This window comes from Acinonyx jubatus, chromosome D1 (assembly GCF_027475565.1).
Source record: "Acinonyx jubatus isolate Ajub_Pintada_27869175 chromosome D1, VMU_Ajub_asm_v1.0, whole genome shotgun sequence".
Taxonomy (NCBI): Eukaryota; Metazoa; Chordata; class Mammalia; order Carnivora; family Felidae; genus Acinonyx; species Acinonyx jubatus.
The window spans coordinates 79,698,233-79,721,132 of NC_069390.1; the positions used below are offsets into that span (position 1 = coordinate 79,698,233).

The window sequence follows — 22,900 nt, forward strand, 5'->3', positions numbered from 1 at the left end:
ATGACCCAGGCATAAGTCGGATGCTTAACCGACTGAACCACCCAGGCACCCCAATATGAATGTTGATTTTAAAAGGATGAGAATTTTAGCCAAGGAAGAAATAAAGAAGAGTGAGGCGTATAGTGAAAAACTGTTAATAAATGTACTTAAAAAAGAGGAGAGCCTGTGTTACATTGAATAAAAACTAGAGTTTGCTTATTCCTTTAAGACAGTGATCATGAAACTAATATCCGTTCAAGTTTTTGTAAATTGTTATATTTATTTTCCATGATAATAATCTTTTTATTTTGCCATGTAAAATGAATTTTTCCAAAAATGTCACTATAAGATATAATGTTAAACTTGTATTTTTATCAATTAGATTATACTTGAAGTTATGACTTAAGGCTATAGTTCCACACAAAACGTAGTTTCTACCTGGAAAAAATAAAATAAATAAAATAAAAAATGACCACATTATGGCATAGTCCATGCTTCTAATTAAGGAATTACAATTAGTACCAAACTAAAGGGAGAAAAAATTTTATAAAAACATGTTTTACAATAATTTGCAATTCATTTTCTCATAGAGAAGAAAAATATATTAACAAGTATAAATCAAGTGTAGAAATATAAATACATCGTTTGTCTCCCACCAGCGTTGATCAGAGCCAATAAAGAAAACAGATCAGATATGTGCCATACCTATAGGTAAACCTTTAATACATAACTCAAATTCTCACTCATGACCTCATCCCATATGGCTTAAATTCCTAAAGATTTCTCCCCAATCTTTGCCAAAATGTGGAGGTAATTAGACCATCTGCAGATCTGATTCCAATTACTATTTACCTCATATAGCGTGATTTCTTTGATTATAATGCTGCAGCAATGAGGTATGGATGTCTAAATTATATCGCCCTTACCAATAGCTTAATTTGGATAAATTCCCTCTGTGCTCCCACTTCATCTCACTTTAATAATCAGAAGAAAACAAAATTTTCATAACTCTGCCTTGTTTTATCTCCCAATTCTGTCTTCCAGTTTTTCCAGTCTGCCTTTCTATAGGTCTCTGATATAGCAAGTCGGTATGGTTTCCCCTGTACAGTTTCAGGTTCCCCTGAAACCCTGTATGGTTTCAGCTTATTTTCAGCTCTCCTAACCTCAGTATCTTTCTCTCTCAATTTCTCCTTTAATTAATACTCTCCATGCATCAAGTTTCACTGCATTTTATTATCATAAATAAAGCTGTTTTTAATAAAACATAGCCATAAATTCATAAGGCTATAGAGGCCATTTCAAAATAGATGTTCAAAAACTGTTTTTGGCAATAAAAGCCAGTAGCACTAAGAGAAGTGAATACTTTAAAAGATGGGAATTACTTGGATATATAAATTTTGGTACAGCTGTAAAAATATCTCTTTGTATAATATATGTAATATACATATCTCCTTATATTATATATATTATATACAAAGTATAATATTGTATAGCTCATTAGCAAGTTGTTATTTTTATATTATTCCCTTGTGTGATGAGAAATTATTGAAATCAGATCATTCATTTAGCTTTTAGGTTTCTTGTCTATTCAACAATACTTAGTACTGACCATATAGAAGGCATTGTTGGTAAGCCCTGTGGGGGATTAATTCAACTTTTTATATTATTGCAGCAAATGAGAACTCTTACCAATTATGCACATTCTGCTAAGAACTCCTGTGAGAAAATGTTTATGATAACTATCACTAGCAAATGTAGTTATTAAAATTTTTTTCAACTACCTCTTGGCCAGATTAAATTTCTCAATAGACATAGAAAATAATTCAATTCTCTCATGTGTATTTTTTTTTCATCTCTCAGTTCTAAAAAACTTATTCTTTCAGGTGGGGGAACACTTTTACTAAAGGAACTCAAATTCAGATTCATCACTGGAGATACTTGAATAATGTATGTATTAGATAACTTTTTGATGAGAAATTTCAATTAAAAGCCCCCAAAATCTAGTGGCTTAATTTTTTTTCCTAAACCTTTTTTTAACACTATGGTATAAAACCTAACACCTCCCCCAAATAGAGCTAATTAACCTGAGAGTCTCCACTGTCCTAAGAAAACAAAAATATATGAGCAAAAATATAAAAAATACTTCCAAATTACTTTGAAAAATCTGTAGATGCTTATCACATTTGATTTTAATTCCAAGCTGTTATAGTACTATTATGTTTAATAACAATGATAAAAATAATGATCATGGTAAAATTTGTAGACTTCCTCTTTTGTGCAATATACTTGACAATTCATACATATTATCTCAATCTTCAGGACAGCCATTGTGAAGTAGTTAATTTTATCTTGATTTAACACAGCATTAGAGAGGTTCAGTAATTCATGCAGTCAGGAAGGTAGTGAATGACAGAGTTGGGATTTGAAATTGAGGAAAACAGCTTTGAGGAGTTGGAATTATGTCACTAAAATATGTTCACATGCAGTGATATAAAATACGGAATACATCACACTGAATTGAGACTGTCAATAAAAAATTGTACAGTTTACTGCAGTAACAATGGGCAATTGGATAATCATCACTTACCTTCCTTTGCTTCCAAAAACTTCCAGATTCAATGAAATTTTTATCATCTTACTTCATGTTGTTGTATTTTGAAAGTTTTTTTTTGGTGTTTGAAATATCAAATATTTTTAAAATTTTTATTTTTCTAATATATTGTCTTCTACCTATCAGGTACCAGCATGATACTTTCTCAGTCACACTGTGAAATGTCTCCTGATCAAATGAGAAACTGAGTAAATTCTTAGTTGGGGTTTGAAATCTTTCTCACCACAAAAATTTCATAGCAGCACACATGAGAAAAACTCTGAGTAAAAAAATGTACCCAAATTTTTACTGCTCTTCCAAAATGCATTTTAAACTTATACCTACCAGATCAAGTCTCCTAATTCTATGGGTTCATCCAAACGTTACTATTATATTTAGACACTTATTTTTTTAATGTAACAAAAAACTCTTAGTAGAGTACATATTTTGATATTTAAATAGATTTAATTTTGTGGGGTTGTTTAACATGTTTTAAATGATATAATAAAAGTAATTTTATGCATTAAATATATTTGATTTTTATTTTTTAATTGGAATTAATTATTATATACAAAATAAGATGATTTATGAATCTTTGTAGATAAGTGATTATTTGTATATAAATGGAATACCCCTAAATTGCATTTTCATAAAATATTCCCTACTTTCTAATGAACACATAACAACATTAGGGAAATAGCAATGAAAAAGAAACTTGGATTGATTGAGTTGAGAAACTGTAGCTATTCATTATAAATTGATTAAAATATGGAGAAGGAAGACAAGATGAAGATGTGAATTTACACAAATGGATGAGAATGGTCTTGTCACTCAGAAGAAAAGTTCACTTTACCTTGACTGTTGAAAGGAGTGATTGCAGTATTTTGGGCAGACATGTACCATTATCAGATTTCCGTGTTATAAATGTTATTTTCATGAAATTGTGGATCATGGACTAGAAGGATCAGGAGAGAATTTAGAAGAGAGAGTTAACTAGGGCAGTGCTTCTGGGTATGGAGAAGGGTGAACTTGGAAAGTATGGAAGGCTGCAAATACCGTGAAACATCCAAGAGGTGATTTCACACAATCAGATATAAAGATCTGAAGGTGCTAGGAGAGATCAGAAAGCTGAAACAAACTATCCCAAGTCTATGAATCCCTTATTTGTACTGAGAAAAACAAATCAGAGCTATTCTTTGGCATCACAAAGACAAACCAACTTGTTAATTGAATGGATTTTCACTTTTCAACTAGTTGTTTTGGCAGCTTGTAGACACAGCCTTATAAACGCTGCTCATTAGGATATTGGAACTATAGCTCCCCACTCTCTAGGGAAGCAGTATGATTTCATAAACAATGGTAACTGAAGAATGGATACTTTCAATATGATATAATTAAACATTATGGGAAGGAATAGATTAGGGTTCTTTGTGACATTTGACTAAACATGCTAGCTAGCAAAAATACACAAATGAAGGTCACATTTGCAATTATTATAAAAGTTCCACATTTTAATTAGGTAGCTGATAAATGTCATTGAGCCTTAGCCACTGACCAACTGTCATTAAAAAAAAGAAGAAATGTGTAACCTAAAAGTCAGAATTTTTGTACTGTCATGAAATTAAAAGTTATAGCCACAATAAAGTGTTTTCAGCAGTAAGATGTTAAGTGGGCTTAGGGACGATCTCAAAATTTAAAAAGGAAACATTTTGACAATATAGAAGATGTCACTAATATTACAGGTTTCCAAGTATTGTTTTATAAAGCAGATCTGCCTTTACCGTTGAACAAATGGGACACTAGTCTTAAGAGGTTCTTCTCCGTGTAAGTAAATAGCATTTTTTGACCTGTGGATCTGGCTTAAATGCATTCTTTATTAATTTGGATTAAATATTCACTGGCTTTCTTCCTTCCACAGCTAATCAATCCTCTTAACCTCAGGCAATGTCATACCTGACATAAGAACAAAAGAAATTGGTATCACCTTTTAGATATTCTAAAACTACTTTGAACTTTACAATAATATTCAAAAATTTTTGTTCCCTTCCCCTGAAAAACCAACAAGTAAAATTTGCATCAATCAGCCATTGCATCAATGACTTTCCTTTTAAATTAACATTTGAAAATCGCACAAAGTTAATAGATATATTGGTTTTAGCGTGGATCTGACTAATGTTTCTAAATCTAGAATCTTAAAGTAGTCATAAGTAAATTCAAGAAGAAATCCAAAAGTCAAAGTAAATAAATATGAATGAAAGAAAGAAAATGATCAATAAACTTGCTTACATAAAAATGTATTTTTTTCTATAGTACACTGTCATCAAATAAAAATTACCATTAAATGGGATTATTAATAGTCATAGTGTACAAAAGTATTTTAAGAACCCAGAAAAAGAAATCACAAGTCTAGAGGAAAACCAATGTATATATAATTTAATTAGAAATATGTGCATAAAAAATATATGATTAATAATCAAACTGCAAACCTAAGCAATGATGCAATAGGTTTTTTGTTATCATATTTAAAAGGGTAATTCATATTAGCATCATCTAATAAAATGGTATATAAGATATCATAATGAAATGTTAAAAATTTATTGCTGCTTCTTGATGAAAACAAGAGTATAATTAAGTCAAAACTCTTAGAAAAAATCAGCAAGAGCTATTTTCATGTTCAGAAATTCCACTTATATGATGCTTTTCTAAGGAAAATATTAGTTATATACACAAAGATGTATGTACAAGGATATCCCTGAAACATTATATATAACAGATAAAGTAATCTGATCCTAAGGAAATAGCTAAATACATTTTAACAGATCACATACAATGGGTTGTTATGTAGCCAATAAAATGCCTTTGAAGAACATTTGGGACATGAATAAATGCTCACAATATAATATTAAATAAAAATTAGAGGATTACATCCTTAAACTGATCTCAGTTTCCTTCAAACAAACCAAACAAAATCTGCCTATGTCTCTATTGGTATATATGTCTATACATGAGATAGACAACATCAGAGATAGTTTTGCAAAAGATACTCTCTGGATTTTAAGTTTACAGATGACTTTGAGGATATATTTATTTTCTAATCAGAGGGTTTAAAGTTAGAATTCATGGGAAACTTAAGGAACCCTTATTCCTTTTGAATCTGAACCCTGTAATTTATTCCATAAGGAAAGGATTAAGAGAAAGACCCCTCTGATCCAGAAGGCAGTAACAAAATGAGTAAAAGGCAGTTGAGCTAAAACACTCCACAGATTTAACAAATTACCAGATGTCTATTCCCTTGAAACTTAATTCATATGTAAGTAAGTCTTTGAGTTGGAAAGTAGAATCTGTGCTCTGTAAGTACCTGAGAAATAGCAGTTTCACAGTTGGGAGTTGCTTTCTGGAAATTGAGTTTGTTAGATATTGAGTAAGTGCCACAGATGAAGCAGATGTGGAGACCCTGACAGTGAGAGTGACATTCTAAATCAGGATGCAGCATTTTAACCTGCTTGATGTCTTTATCTTTATTTAACTAAGTAAGTAACTGGGCCAAATGAGCTGTCAGTTTAGGCTAGAATACCATAACCACAGCAGATGAGAAAATTTAAATGATTTACAGGTATTTCTTCTGTTAAATGAGAATTCACCTAACCTTGCTAAAATGTCATTGAAAAATTATTTTTTGATGTCTTCTTTAAATAAATTGCTGTTAGTTGCACAGTTTCTGACTATTCCAGTATGTGTCTTCCTAGCATGTAGTTATGAAGGTTAAAGGTGTAGGACTGCCTTTGAAGAAAAATCTCCTTATAAATGAGGTCATTTGGGGACTTCAATGACTAAAGCCCCTTGAAGGGATTCTTAAGCAACATTTTCATGTGCTAAAGTCACACAATAAAAGTCATAAACACATTTTCAAATGCTTATTTTTCATTTGTGAAATATGAACAAAGCTCAATTCAAATTCCATCTCCAATGTCAAGTCCCGTTTGATTGGTATCAATTGCTTTTTCCTAGATGTTCCTCTGCAACTTAAATTGCAGTAACCTACTATGTACCTATTCCACTCTCTATTAACAGTGTGGCTTGTGGCCTGGTAATCCCAATGAGACTGCGATTGCTGGAAAAACCAACAGCTAAAGGGCAAGAATGTAGGGATTTCTTTAAAGGTTAAATATAAGGAAATTGATGGGCTCAGAGTAGCTGGACAAGGCAAGAACCAATACGCCCATCCAAGTGGGAAAGCGCAGCTTGCTTGGAACCTGGTAGGTTCTGTAAGGTAAATTCCTTACAGAGAATATACCTAAGACAGTGCCCATGCAGAGTAAGGATTCCACCAGGCCTGAGAGAAACCTTTATTTTCTTAATGGGGAGGGTGGCTTTGTACCCTGTTACTTGCTTATGCAATAATTAAAAATCACTTTCCACATATCCCCTCTTTGAAAAGAACTAAACCCAGGGAAGACCATTTCTTTAAAACTGTCACTATATTTTTATCTGAGAGGCTATCAGTATCAGATTGAGGTTTATTCAAATTCCATGATTATAAAGTGGTTTCCCTGAAGTTTATATTATTCTTCTCTTAGTTTTTAAGAACTTTTTAAAGAAATATTTTATGTTTTATTGCTTTTGTATTTCCATGGTTAACTTATGATTTGGGATACATAATAATAGATCATTTTCTGTGTATTAAATAAATGTTAACTCCTGTATTGCATTATGTATGTCTATGTAGCCCACACACTTCAAGATAATTCTTAGCTATCTAAAATTCCATTAATGTAATTGGCCATCTTGAATTCCATTTCTAAATCCACAATAGACTGAGTACATCCACATTCTATAGATTTAGAAATTCTAGTATTGATATTGCATCATTGGAAGCACTGGACATAATGAAACACACTATTTATTTATTTATTTATTTATTCATTTATTTATTTATTTATTTTAAGGTTTATTCATTTTTTGAGAGACAGAGACCAGAGCGTGAGTGGGGGAGGGGCAGAGAGAGAGGGAGACACAGAATCTGATGCAGGCTCCAGGCTCTGAACTGACAGCACAGAGCCCGACAAGGGGTTCAAACTCCCAGACCATGAGATTATGACCTGAGCCGAAGTCGGATATTTAACCCACTGAGCCACCCAGGTGCCCCCACACTTGCTTATTTTTTATATGTACATATAATGAAAGCTTAACTTTCCCAAGAGTATTTTCTAAAATTGAGAGGAAGGATACATTTTGTTTAATTATTTTTAATCATAGCATTTATTGCTAAATAATGTCAGCTTTATGTGATTTATTATCAGATACTATCTGATCTATCTTAAACATACAGAGACAAAGAAGACAAATAGCCTAATATAATCATTGCAGACGTAAAACTTCACCGAAACCCTTAATTATCCAAAACAAGAGGGAATTATTTAATCACTAAATTAATTTGGTTATATTTCACAACTAGCTCCTGCCCTTACTAATTTCCTCAGTGATTAGAAAACAACAGGCGTATCAGTCTTAGACACTTTAGTCTTTTGATAGCTTAACGATGAATTATCTAAATACTATTGATTTTTTAAAACTTATAACAATAGTGAAAAAATATACAAAACAGAAAAACTATGAGAAAGTGTGTCTTTCTCTGTCTCCGCTGTCTCTTTCAATAAAAACATATATAGTATCCAGATTAAGGTGAAGAAACTTTCATAATCTGTGCATACAACTAAACATTTACTATTGAGAAAAAATAAAGTTTTCCACGTCTTAAATCATTATGACTTCAAATGTTAAATAGTGTATCTGAATAGGAGTGGTAGAAATAACTTTTAGAGCTATGTTTCTTTTTACCCTGTAAGTATGCCTATCTTTCAATCTTATGCAAAGAAAACTAGAAATGCAATGCTGTTATTTTTTTTTTCCTTAAATCTTAGGAGTAGTACAGTTTAGATGCCTGACTTTGGTGCTTTAAAAATGAATTTAATCTTCTGCATATCCTTTCTCACTTCTCCAGCTAAAACACTATGAAGTTTGCACATAATGCAGTTCTTGAAAGTGCTGAGCTGAGACATAGAGTACATTTGACTTGAGCTATTTCAAACTCTCCTCTGCCATAGATGCACACAACTAAATTGAAATGATGCACATTATTTATAAATTATTAACCATTTCTAAATATGGTTCACATGACTGGCTTCACTGAGGTGTTACATCCATCCTTGCAAGCTTCATAACTTTGGCAGGCTAAAGTTGCACAGTTAACATTAATTCTCATCAAAGAGAGGACAGCCTTAGCAATTACCCTGAAAAAGGTCAGATATCAAATTTCCTTATGCTGATTTTGATGCCAAATTGAGTCACAGTGCAGGTTTGGGTATTGTATGACTTCTCCATTTTTGGTATGCTGTGTCATCAATATATGGTGTCACTTTTTGCTCCTCTGAATTATGAGTGTATGATTAAACATTATTCTTCAGAGCATCACATATCAACCATTTGATTCTATAGTTTATTTATATGTATTATTGCATGGGCTTAAATAAATATTTAAAACCAAACTAAAACTATAGGAAATAAATGAATTTATACAAAAGTGTGTCCTTTCATGAATTTTTGGTGTTGCTTGGATTTATTTGGTTGTAAAAATTGTGTGGGGAAGTGACAGAAAAAGATTTAATACAGAATGCAGTAGTGATATTTTAATTATATCATCAATATTTTAAGAGCTTTAAATTTCAATTCAAACATGTTTTTCATACTAAGGGACAAAGATATAATTCTGAAGTTGACTTGATATCAGAAAATTCAGGAAATTTTAAATATGATAGGGATTAAATATTTTAAAATGTATCCTTTATCGTATTAACATTTTCATCCATATTTGTTCATAAATATTGCCATAAAAATCCTAGTTCTACTAATTCTAACCCATTATCTCATGAATATTATTTACATTCAATGGCAATGACATCTATAAAGTGACCTTTTAGGTAATGGAAAAGAAATGCTATTAGTCCCAAGACTGCAAGTGGTGACAATGTCATTCTAATTTAATAGACTACAATTTTATTAAATAATATAGGTTCAATGGTCCCAGGGTCATTTGATTAGGAAATATTTAATGAAGGCATTAATATTTACTCCTACCCAACCTCCAGCTGGAATTTCATGGTGTGAGAGCACCAGGTTAATTGAGTTTTATCACCAAATCTCTAGACCACTTTAGAAATAACTATAATACACATCCCCTAAGGTCTGATCTATGAGCAGTGAGAAAATAGAAGAAAAAATGATTAACGTATAACTAGATTCTGCTGACATCTTCAGCATAGATATTCAATAAAAGTTTGAGCAACTGATGAAGATTTCTCCAACAAAGAATTATTACTTTGCCTTTCAAACCTTAAATAAGAAAACAGAGAAAAAATGAGTAGATCTTGGTTTAGCCAATAGAAACAAACAAACAAACAAACAAAAACAAAAGACAAACAAACACGAAAACCAATGTGTTTTCTATAGATTCATAATTTCCATTTGTCGCCCAAATTTTTTCTTAAGAATATACTCATAGGAATGCACCTGTCAGGAAAATGAAATTGCAACTATCCCTCTTCCATTTGCCAGTCTTTTAATTCCTCAAAGTCAAATGAATATTAAAATTTGGTATTTATATTTTCATTTTATATCCCAATCAAATCTGGAAGCCTAAGCCCATTATTCAATTATGTCCACCAGAGGTAATAACTTAAGTGCAGATAATAATAAAAAATACTATAGTTATCATTTATTTAGGTCTTACTGTGAACAAGCAAATTTCTAAGTGCTTTACATGTATTACTTTATTTGATCTCTACAACAACAGAAGTGCAGTTGTTATTTACATCCATTTTAAAGGCAAGGAAACAGAGTGATTCGTATTTTGCCCAAAGCCATAGATCTGCTATGATGTAGAGTACAGATTTAAATCCAGGCAATCTAACTTTGGAATTTATATTGCAAATAGGTTTACTGACAAAGCTGCTTTTATCCAAAATTCTGAATCAATAAAATAAGTGGCCAAGGTGTAGGAGGAAGATGTATACCAGAGCCAAGAGAAGAGTTTTCCTGCCAGGAACTGAGTCATAATGGCAACAAAGTAAAAAAATAAGATGTTGGCAAGTATCCTCTCAAGGCACTTTGTTTTTCTTTTCTTTTCTTTTTTTCCTTTTCCCCCCATTATATGTGTCATAATTCTTAGTTTTATATAGTTTTAGAATAATTTTATTTAATGTTCCTCTACTAATATTTTGCCAATTTGCATTCCCCTACCAATGTCCTAGATTGTAAATTCCATGAAGGCAGGAACCATTTGTGATTTACTCACAATTGTATCCCCAGTTCTTAACACATAGTAGAATTTCAATGAAGAGTTGTTGAGAGAAATTAATGAATCCTGAATGACAAAGGAGTGAATTAGGGAGCAAATGGTGTTTAAGTTTGCTTAAAGAAACCAAGGACTTAATGTGTAGAAGAAAACCAGTCCAGAGCCCGGCAGAGTGCCACTTAACATTTATGTTTCACTGAGCTTTTTTGAAATCCCAACCTATGCTCCTACTTTCTTTTCCCCTTCTTTCCCTCCTTCCCCTTGTCCTTCCTCACTTCCTTCTTTCTTTCCTTCCTTCCTTCCTTTTCTTCCTTCCTTTTTTCTTTCTTTCTTCCTTTTTCTTTTTCTTTCTTTCTTTCCTTCTTTTTCTTTTTCTTTTTTTTATTTTTAATGCTTCCATTTCTTAAGTGACAATTCCTTTTTTTTTTTTTTTTTACATTTTATTTATTTTTGAGAAACAGAGTGAGTGAGACAAAGCATGAGCAAGGGAGGGGCAGAGAGAGAAGGAGACAGAATCTGAAACAGGCTCCAGGCTCTGAGCAAGCAGTCAGCACAGAGCCTGATGCAGGACTTGAACTCACAAACTGTGAGATCGTGACCTGAGCCGAAGTCGGACGCTCAACCGACTGAGCCACCCAGGCGCCCCTTAAATGACAATTCTTGAAGTGATGACTAAAAACATATTCTGAATCCTGAATAAGATTTATCAAATGATTTATCTCAGAAGGTGCTTTCTGTGACAGAGGTCAGGAAATATTTAGAAGCTGAGGCAGAAGCATAGAAGAGAGAATAAAGAGCTATTAACTACAAGTGGAAGTTAAAATGAGCATAGGAAAACATTGGAATATGAAAGACAGAGCTGGTTCAAGTTACAGACCAGAGTAAAGGTCTGCTCACAGGGATGGAACTAATGTTCATGAATAAGATCATCAATACAGTTGCTCCAGTTGCTGCCTTCATGGAATTTACAATCTGGGAGTATTGGTAGAGGACTACAAACTGGTAAAGTATTAGTAGAGAAACATTAAATAAAATTATTCTAAAACTATGTAGAACGAAGGACTATGATATATATATATATGTATATATATACGTATATATATATATACATATATATATACGTATATATACATATATATCATAGTATATATATATACATATATATATGTGTATACATATATATATGTATATACATATATATATGTATACATATATATGTATACATACATAGTATATATATATATATACATATATATGTATACATATATATACATATATATATGTATATATATATAATGAAGAAAAAGGAAAAAAAGGAAAAGGAAAAAGAGTACGTTGAAAGTATGGTAGGGTCCCCTCCCTAAGGAGAAAAAAAAAAAAAGAGATAGAAAACTTCAAGCTGTCCGGGCTATGCGCCTATGTGACATCACTCATGACCTTGTAAACTGAGACTACTTAATCAGACTACATATACGTGTATGTTACCATGTATGGGAGACAAAAAAATAGAAAATGTATTTTAAAATATGTATTTTAAAAATATGTCACGTGATGTTCGGTTGTCAGTTCTTCGGGTATGAACCCAACGAGTGGTGCGAGCACAAATAAAGTTGCTTCCTGGAAATTAAAAGGCCTCGGTGTCACGACTCTCTGTGTGAGAAACCTGCTACAAAAGGAAATTTTCCAACAAGCTTTTTTTTTCACCTTGTCATCATGACTCAATTTAAACCAGAAAATATTTTCTCTAGAGTGCACCAACATTTAGAATTTAGAAGCTGAGAAGACAAAAAAGGAGTAGCCAGTGATATAGGAATAAAAACATGGTATTATACTATACTGGAATCATATGAGGAAAATGTTTAAAGGAAAAAAAAAAGAATGGTTAACCATGGTGAAAGTTGCTCGTAGATTAAAACTGATCTTTAGATTTAGCAATGAGAAGAGAGTCATTGTGGAGTGTTATAAATAAGACTGTTTACAATAGGCTCAAGGGAGAATGGCAGAAGAGGAATTGAACACAATGACCACTGATAGCTCTTTTTAAGAAGTTGTTAACAAAAATCATCAGAAGGAGTGGTAGGCTTAGATACCTTTTTAAAAAAGGTTAGATCATTATTTGTACAGTTATGGGAATAATCTAATGGGGGGAAAAATTGGTGCTGAAGGAGAGCTAGAGAAGATTTTCTAGAAAGATCCTTGAGAAGTCAAGATGAGTTGGAATGAGATTCAATGCACAAGATTGGAAGAGCTGGCAAGGCAATGAAAGCAAGGTAGAGTATATTAACATACATACAGGTGGGTGTGCATGTGAGGGACCCACTCTTCTGATTGCTTCTACTTTCTTCGTGAAATAGGAACATCATCATCAGGAAGGCCAAGAAGGTGTGGAGCTTGGGGATGAAGGATAGATGTAAATTATTCATCCAAAGGGATGGGATATTAAATGGATTAGGGAAATGTGGTAGTACTGCTGAGGAACTAGAAAATTTCACTCGCTCTTAATATCATGAATTATGACCTTTACGAATGATTTTCTGTTCTTTTCCAGATGCATTCAGGAACACAGCATGTTGATAATTGAATTTAAACTAGACAGAGAGTTCAGTCTGTGAAAGCAAGAGAGGTTAAAGGGCCAGTGTAAGTGAAGGTACACTGAAGGGACTAAGTAATGAACAACAAACTCTAAACTGGAGAGGAAGGGGATTGAGGACGGCAGGTGGTGACAGGGTGTTAAGATAAGTAGCTTGTAAATCTTGAAGGGGCTGAGATCCTAGAAAGAAGTGAGCAATAAGATGAGATGGATAGAGATTCAAATACCTTAATTTAAACTTAGGAAGGTGATGCAGTATTTTTCACCCCCAAGAGAGCCCCATATGTGTTAAATCAATTCAGACTCTCAAAGTTGGGGGTTAATCAAAGTCTTAGGATGGAAACATCATTTTCCCTTTTATTAATACTGAGGGATCTATTTTCCAGAGCTGAAGGTCCCCAGAACTGGGAATGAAGAGTGGGAAAATTAGAGATGTCATAAAAAGAAGCTGGACAGCTAGGAGGGCAACAGGTAGAAGTGCTAGAACTGCCCCCAAGAGTGGGAGACCTCACTGAATTGAAAGTTGCTTGCACCCAGTCCAGGAGACTATTGGAGATTACAGGCTAAGGCCAGTATCTCTTTTGTCTAATGTAATGGACTTGGCAATGTAAGGGTTTCAGACTCTCTTCCAGAGCTCAGAAACTCTTCTTCACTTCCTGAATCTGACCACTTACATATTCACTGTGCATGATATGTGCAGCAGTAAAGCAGTTTTGCTGCTGTGGGGCACCCCTTCACTGCAGACCCAGCCTTTCAACACTGTCAACTTCTCTCTCATCAGCCTTGAAAGACTCTTCCCCTCTTTTTGGTAACTTCACACTTTTCTTCTTTTCCTCTTTATAAGTTTCTTTACCTCTGCTACTCTCTTAAATACTGGTGTTTGTCAGGGTTCCATTTTTAACACTCTATTCCTCATTTTATGTATTGCCTTGGCAAACACAGGTATTCTCATGGTTTAATAACTATCTATTTGGTTACCATTTAATAATCTCTCATGAGTCTGTATCTCCCTTATGTTTACAGAATTTTCTAATCAGAATGAATGTCCTAAGAAGTCCCTCAATCTCTCCACCTGCTCCAAATTGAATTCATAAGCTTTCACTTCAAGCACATGCCTTTTCCTGCACCCTTATCCATCTTCTTGTAGCGCTGAGTATCCCTAGATTTATTTTCCCTTCCTTGATTCAAATCCAATCAATCAGTAATCTTTATTCCCATCCGCATTATATCACCTCCTCATTCGTGACTAATATTCGCCTTCATTACAGCTTTAGACTCTTGATTAGTCTTCTTTTTTCCTTTTGTCTTGTTCCAAATGACACTGCAGCCAGGAAGATGTTTCTAAAATTTATATTACTCTTATTTCAGAGTCCTACCATTTTAGCATGGCATCCTAGGCCTTTCATCATTAATCCCAGTTTACCTATTCAGCTGTATTTCTCCTCCCACCTCTCTCCCTCACACACTGAGATCCTGATTACTTAATCTACCATCACACCCTATTGCCTTTCCTTTCCAGATATTCATGTACTTTCTTCCCTTTGCCAGAATATCTTTCCTTCCCTACTCAGAGCTTTGCTGAACTAGTCACCAATTGTCTTTCAGGACTCAGATTAGATAGAATTCATCTGGAAAACATTTTCTGATGGACCATAGACAGGATGAGAGGATCCTCTAAATCCTTGAATTTACTTTTATATCACGTTGGAATAAAGTTCATGTATAGTTGCCTTTCTTCATCACTATATCATAAGTTCCTTTAAGCCGAGTGCAGTACCTGCTTCACCTTTGTATCCCTAGCATTTAGCCCCTACCGAGTTCTCATTACATGTTTGCTGATACATGAATTAACGAATAAATTTTCAAATTTCTAGCAAAAGTTCTGGGTTCACTTTGATGAAAAAGGAATCTCCACTGTAACAGATGCAACTAATTACATGACAAACAAAGCCCTGGTGTGGAGCACACAGCCACATTAGCATTTGGTTCATCTCTATTTATGTGGGGTGGAATAAGACAATTACTGATGCCTTTAGCCAGTATGTATTTTGTTAATATATATTATATTAATTATATTTTATATATAACGTCTATTTATACGGTAGGGAATATATATATATACATATACATATATATATATATACACATATATACATACATATATATACATACATATATATATATATACACATACATATATATATGTACATATATATACACATACATATATATATACATATACATATATATACATACAAATATATATATGTATATATATATTTCATATCCACAGGGATGATCCTGGCCTTTGAACCTCATTGTGGCCCTTCTAGTTTCACTGATTATCCTTCTCTAGCTTTAAAAACTATAAGCCACATTCTCACACTCCATTTTAATTTTTGATACTAGCATGGTACACTTCATATACACACACACACACACACGCACACACACACAAAAGCAAGGTAGGCAGCTAAAACACAAAGCAACAGACTGCACTAAGAAACAAATAAGTTCAGAGACCACAATTACAAAGTACCTCTAAAGGAAAACTCATTCTCTTTTCATTACCTTCCACCTCTAGGTGCCAAAACTTGCGTTTAATTCCAGGTTTTAAAGGAGATTTTTATGTCTACTCATAATCTATTCTCATATAGTTTGCCCAAGAGAGGTTAGCTATTTTCACTTAAAATTGATCCACCTTCACCATACTTGTAAGTTGAACACAAGGACTAAAGGACATGAATTTCTTAACAGCTCCTGATAGGCTTTGATTATACATATCATACTCAATTTAAATGTAGAGAACATCTGAAAATATATTTTTTTGAGTTTCACAAAAATCATATTTATGATTTCACAAAACAGAAAATGTTATACTTAATTTGATGCTTAACACCTACTAAAGTGTTATTCTCAATTCACAGAAATGCTTCTTGCATTCAGAAATATCTCTATGAGGCAGTATAATGATTCTAAATAATTTTCATTATGAGAAAGCTTACTCACAGAGATAAATTATTTTTTGTCAAATTAAGGTAACATCCATTAAGTTCAAATATCAGATAGTCTGAACAAAACTGTGATTTTTAAAAATATTTCCAAGATCAAGAAATTGTCAAATTCAATTGATATTTGCCATAGAAAACAATTCCAGTTCCTAGTTGTTTTTTAGAATTCATCATAATTAGTTTGTTTTTAAACACTAACCTGACTCTCTCCTACGGACATAAAAGTGTTAGTCTATTCTACTTCAACCACTATCTATACATTTTCTATTGAAAAACCTTGGGAATTAAAGTAAAATATGGTCAATACATTTATCAATAATCAATGAAAGTAGGAATTTCATAACAGCACCCCCACTTAATAATTAATATTATTATATGGATTATATAACAAAGTCTACAAAACAAATTTTATCCAAAATTGTTTATTTTCCATGGTGAACTTGACTGTTTTCAAGAACATGGAGCATAACTTACAGCCTTATCAAAATATATGCTGCATTAGATGCATTTTTTCCTACTAAGTGATAAATTTTAGGTCATGAAGATTCAATCTATATTCATAGAATATAATTTAAAATGTGTGTTTTTCCCTTTTCCTTATTTTTTAAATAATAAATAAGGAACTGATCTAATGTATGTGAATGGATACCTTAACATTAAGACAAAAAAAGTTAATTCCCAAACATTCCTGACAAAGGAAATAAAGACTTGAATTTTTGGATGTCTTTCTTCCTTTTTTCCTTTTTTCTTCTTCCTTCCTCCTTTCCATTCCATTCCTTTGTTCTCTCTCTTTCCTTTTCTTCTTTGCCTTTTTTCTTTCTTTCTCTCTTCCTTTTTTTTTAATATTTAAGAGATTTATTAAAGCATCTCATCACAAAGATGGAAACACATACAAATTAGAAACGTGCAACCATCATCTTCCACAGTCAAGTTAAAATGGTATAGATTTTTCATGTTTTCATAGCTAAAACTTCAGATCTTATACCCAACTTACTCACCCTGAATATTTTAGTCATTCTTCCTGAAAGTATCCAGGGCAGCAAATAACCAAAATGCAAACTATTATATAAAGAAAGTGCAAAGTTACACAAGAAAATGTGTAGAGAACACCACCATCCCTCCCCCGATTCAAGACAAACAATGGCACTTTGCTCTTGCTTAACCTAGATTGTCTTCAAAAACACTATTAAAATGTAATAGACATAATGATAAAAAAACCCGACTTTGAATAGATGTCAAAAAAAAGCTTGTTAGTGTTTGAAAATAAATGCTTAAACAAAGGAAAGTGTATTTTATATCAAACAAGTTTGAAGAGCCCTGTATTGCAGCATTCTGTAAAATAAACAAGACAAAAAGCTGGTATAGGGTTTATTGACAAAGGCAGAACTTCTTCAGGCAGGTATGTAAGGAGGCAGTGGCTCTTTCTCAGGCATCTTCACTGCCATTTCATAGGTTGGCAAAACATACTGTGGAGGTGCTTCGAAGGCAGGGTACACAGCAATCTCCGGCATGTTCCTGTTGTTGATGTATTTATAGCAGTTCCAAACACAGCTGATTAGATATGCCTTAAAAATGATGAATAAGGCAAAGAACACAAGAACAATGAAGAGGAGGCAGCTGGAGTCCAATGCCAAGAGGTCATCTTTGTAGGGAAAATCAGGTAATTGATCCAGATACTCTTTCATTCTTGGCAAGTAAGTGAGAGAACTGACTTTACTAGCAGAATAACTGTAACTAGCAGAAATTTCCAGAAAATACTTTAAAATATAAAAGTAACATTTTATTTTATTTTATTATCACTCTCTGTAGTTTGCATTTGGTTGCAGCTCCAAAGGAAGTTGTTCACAATGTCTTTAGAAAAAAAATTCACAGGAAAAAAATAAAACTCTCCTCATAATTCACTTTTTACTATTGTTTTTCTTTTACAGAATATTCTGGAGCTCTTCCTAATTTCCCTACTTCATATGCCACTTTGCTAAGAATTAAAAAGAGTTCATCTTCATCTCTCTTTGGTTCAAAGACTAGACCTCGATATAACAATCCTTCATTAGGAACACTGAGTGTTTCTTCACCAAGCTGGCGAGGGACAGCTCAACATTATTATTCCCCCATCAATCTTTATCATTCCTCAGATGCCTTCAAACAAGATGGTAAGTATCAAAGAAAACTGCACCTTTTGGAGTTAAACATGTAAGGAACACTTTTTTCAAGACTATTGTCATTGGGTCAAGACTATTATAATAGGGGAGAGAGGTGAAAAGTCAATACCCCTAAAACAGAAAGTGGCAGAGTGTTTAAGATCTGAAAAAGTGGAGGATGTTAATGGAGAGGTTGGCCAATGTGATTAGAAAATGTATGTGTGGAAAAATTTTTCTTTCCAGTCTTTGGCTGGCCTAATAATTAATTTGACATAAAAGATATTAACAGGGAAAAAAACTAATTTCAAAATTAAAAGCAGGCAGCTATTATACCTTTTAGACAAAGAATCAATAAATTTGTGAAGAATTAGCAGGATAAAGAGGTTTTGACTTGAGGTAATATATTAGTGAACAAGTAACAAAATTTGTTTATATAGTCTTCTTGGCCCTATATTACCTATTTCTGGTGGTAAAGATGCCTTGTACTCTCCTACCATTTTACATGGCAGGTTGGTTTCCTGCCTTCAGGACAATGAAGGAGGGCTGGAGCGTCCTTCTTGCCCCAGCTGTTTCTTAAACTTTAATTCAAAATAATCAATATGCCAAAATGGCATACTTTCAGGTGGCATATTCTGCTCTCCTTTCGCCGTGTGAGTTTATTAATTGGTGTTTATTAAAGTGAATCTCTTATCCTTCTCTATCTTGATAATTACATTTCAAAGGAATGGGTGCCAGATCCTGGAGAAAGAGTGTATTTTGCATTATTTCTGAGTGGAAAATAAATGATGCAAATTTCCAACATTAATACATCAGTTAAAGTAAGGACTTCTGAGTAGCTATTAACATTATGTTTGAACAAGATTTGTTAGATATTCTCTAACTCCATTGTTTTTAAATATATCAACAAAATAATATAAGGAATTAGCAGTCAGAGATAGACACTAAAAACCAAGTATTAGCAGGCTCTGTGCCAGACTGTTTTGTATGGCTTATCTCAATAATCCCCTCAATAAATATTTGAAGTGGATATCATCACTCTTCTATGTAAGTGGAAAATCAGAACAGATAAGTATCTTTCATAAAATCAAATTGCTAATAAGTAGACATTAAAAAAAATTAATGTTTATATTTGAGAGAGAAAGACAGAGTGTTAGCAAGGGAGGAGCAGAAAGAAAGGAAGACACAGAATCCAAAGTAGGATCCAGGCTCTGAGCTGTCAGCACAGCCCTGATGCAGGGCTCAAACCCATGAACCATGAGATCATGACCTGAGCCAAAGTTAGATGCTCAACCGACTGAGCCACCATGGTACCCCATAAGTAGGCAATCTTCATTTACGTATATCCAGATTTTAAGTCCAATACACTTTGGACTACAGTTCAGTTATGATTGATGAAGGGCTAAACATGCAAAGAAACATTTTGCAAGAACTAAATTATTGGAAATATTCTAGAAATATCATATTAGGTTGTGGTGCCAAGCACAGGAAAACATGTTTATACCAGGAAAACTGGTATAAACACTGTTCATACCAGTTGTTGCCATGTGAGCATCATCTCATAGAGTTGGCATTAAATTTTATTTAAGTATAATGTTAGCTCCTTGATCATGTTTTATTTTTCAAATTACTTATTTCTGGTATAATTTTAAAATTCTCATAATATGCTCTGTGAATGACAGTATCAAAAGAATTAGAAGAGAAGCCACAGACTGGGGGAAAATATTTGCAAAAGACATATTTGAAAAATGACTGTTAACAAAAATATACAAAGAACCCTTAAAACTCAACATAAGATAACAAACAACCTAATTTTTAAAATGGGCCAAAGACCTTGACAGACACTTCACCAAAGAAGATAACACAAATGGCAAATAATCATATGAAAAGATGGACCACATCACTTGTTATCAGGGAAATGAAAATTGAAACAACCATAAGATACCAGCACATACATACCTATTAGAATGGCCACAATCAAGAACATTGAAAATGCAAAATGCTCATGATAATGTGGAGGAATAGGAATGTTCATCAATTGCTGGTGGGAATACAAAATTATACAGCCACTTGGAAGACAGTTTGATGATTTCTTACAAAACTAAACATATTCTTCCCATAAGATCTAACAATTGCACTTCTTGGTATTTATCTAAAGGAGTTTAAAATTTATGTCTACATAAAAACTTGCACATGGATATTTAGAGCAGACTTATTCACAAATGCCAAATCTTGGACACAACCAAAATGTCCTTCAGAAGGCTAAAGGATAAAGTGTGATACATCCAGACAATGGGATATTACTCAGCACTAAAAAGAAATGAGTGATTAAGTCATGAGAAGACATGGAGAAACCTTAAATGTGTATTACCAAGTGAAAGAATCTGAAAAGTCATATATTATATGATTCCAACTATATAACATTCTGAGAAAAAAAAAAAAGATGGAGTGAGCAAAAAGATTAGTGGTTGCCAGTGATGGTGTTTGGAGAAGAGATGAGTAGGCATAGACAAAGAATTTTTAGGGCCATGAAAATACTCAGACTATCATAATGATGTATATAAATCATTAAACATTTGTCTAAACCCCCATAATATACAAGAGTGGACCCTAATGTAAATGATAGACTTTAAATGATCATGATATGTCAATTTATGTTTATCTTTGGTTAAAAAAAAAGAAGTGGTACCATTCTGGCAATGATGTCACTAATAGGGGATGATCTGCATGTGCAGGGGTGAAGGTTTTATGGACCTTCCTCTTAATATTTTTGTAAATCTGAAATTGCTTTTAAAAAAATAAGTGTTAAGGTGCCTGGTTGGTTCAGTCAGAAGAACATGTGACTATTGATCTTGGGGTCAAGAGTTTAAGACACACTTTAGGTGTAGAGATTACTAAAAAAAATAATTAAAATAATAAAGTCTTAAAAAACTTCCCACTATATTAATTCCAATATCACAGTCATTAGGCAGAGATGTTTTGGATTTGTGTTCCTGAGGCATCATTATTTCATGAGACAACAACAAAGTAGAATCTATTCAGTAGTCAGAACTATAGGAGTCTCTTGTTTTTGGTATAATTTGGTACCAACTAGTGTTCTACTCCTTTTTCTCTTGTTCCAAGAGTAAATTAATATAGCTCACAATGATAAATACAATACAGGTAGTAAATATGGGTTAAAACACATGAAAATGATGAAACAACAAAAATAGGAGCTAAAATAGAGCCAGGCTTGATATTAATTCAAAGTGTCTACTGTAAGCGCCTACATACCTGCTATAGGCTAGTCCCTATTTTGGGTAATTAGCAGTCAAGGAAAAATAAACTCTGGCCAGTTACATATTTTCCAGTGTTCCAAAGAATACAGTGAAATAGTCATTCAGTAGAAGCACCGCTATATCTGACACTAAGACCAGACAAATTTTTTTGGAGGGTCCTCATTAAGAGTTTCTTATTTGATGTAGTAGCCAGTGATCTGAACATTATTCTTATTGTGTACATAAGAATTTTTATCATATTTAATAAAGGTATACTTAGCCCAAAAATCAACTACAAAATGAGAAATAATTATCTAAAATTGTACTTCTTGTCTTTAATATGCATACAATCACTTGGGAACCTTGTTAAAATAGATACTCTCAGTAGACCAGGAGTAAGGCCAGATAATCTGCATTTATAAAAAGTTCCAATGTGATGTTGATGATGCTACTTGGTAGACCATGTTTTCATTAGCAAGTCTCCAAGCTCTGGACTAGTGCCATATAATTTAAGTCCTTTGCTACTGTAGTTTAATTCATATTTAGAGAATCAGAAAGAATAGAGAGTCTGAGTATTTTCCAAGTAATCTTCCATAACTATTGTTTTCTCACCCTAGAATTTGATAGATCTTGGCTAGATGTGACTTTGAGTTTGTTCTCTCTGATAAGACCCTGACATATGGCTTTTGTCAGGTAATTGCCTTTAGCCTTAATAGAGAATAAAGCCGGGGTTGACGTGCTTTTGTGAAAAATGAGAAAACTAATAGAGCCTGAATAGAAAGTCATACCACTCCTGCTCAGAGGTAAGCCCAGAAGTACCCCAAGATAGAGCTAAGATTTTTCTGAAAAATATAAAAATCTCATTTGCAAAGAAATTTGGGAAAGAAATTCTACTTTTGTATATAAAACCTGGAGAACTCTCCCACACATACACAAAGAAACATAAAAGTATATTCATTGCAGTATATGTTTAATAACAAAACATTGG

The 22,900-nt window shown here is 33.0% G+C and overlaps 1 protein-coding gene across 3 annotated transcripts in view; it reads left to right on the forward strand.

The window, feature by feature from the left end:
• The window catches only part of CNTN5 (contactin 5), a 1,351,205-nt gene that overhangs the window by 808,281 nt on the left and 520,024 nt on the right, over window positions 1–22,900 (forward strand). For all 3 annotated transcript variants that reach the window (XM_053203841.1, XM_053203840.1, XM_053203839.1), the window contains exon 5: window positions 18,449–18,670. In XM_053203841.1, the coding sequence (XP_053059816.1) occupies window positions 18,449–18,670 (222 nt within the window). The remainder of the gene's footprint in view (window positions 1–18,448; window positions 18,671–22,900) is intronic.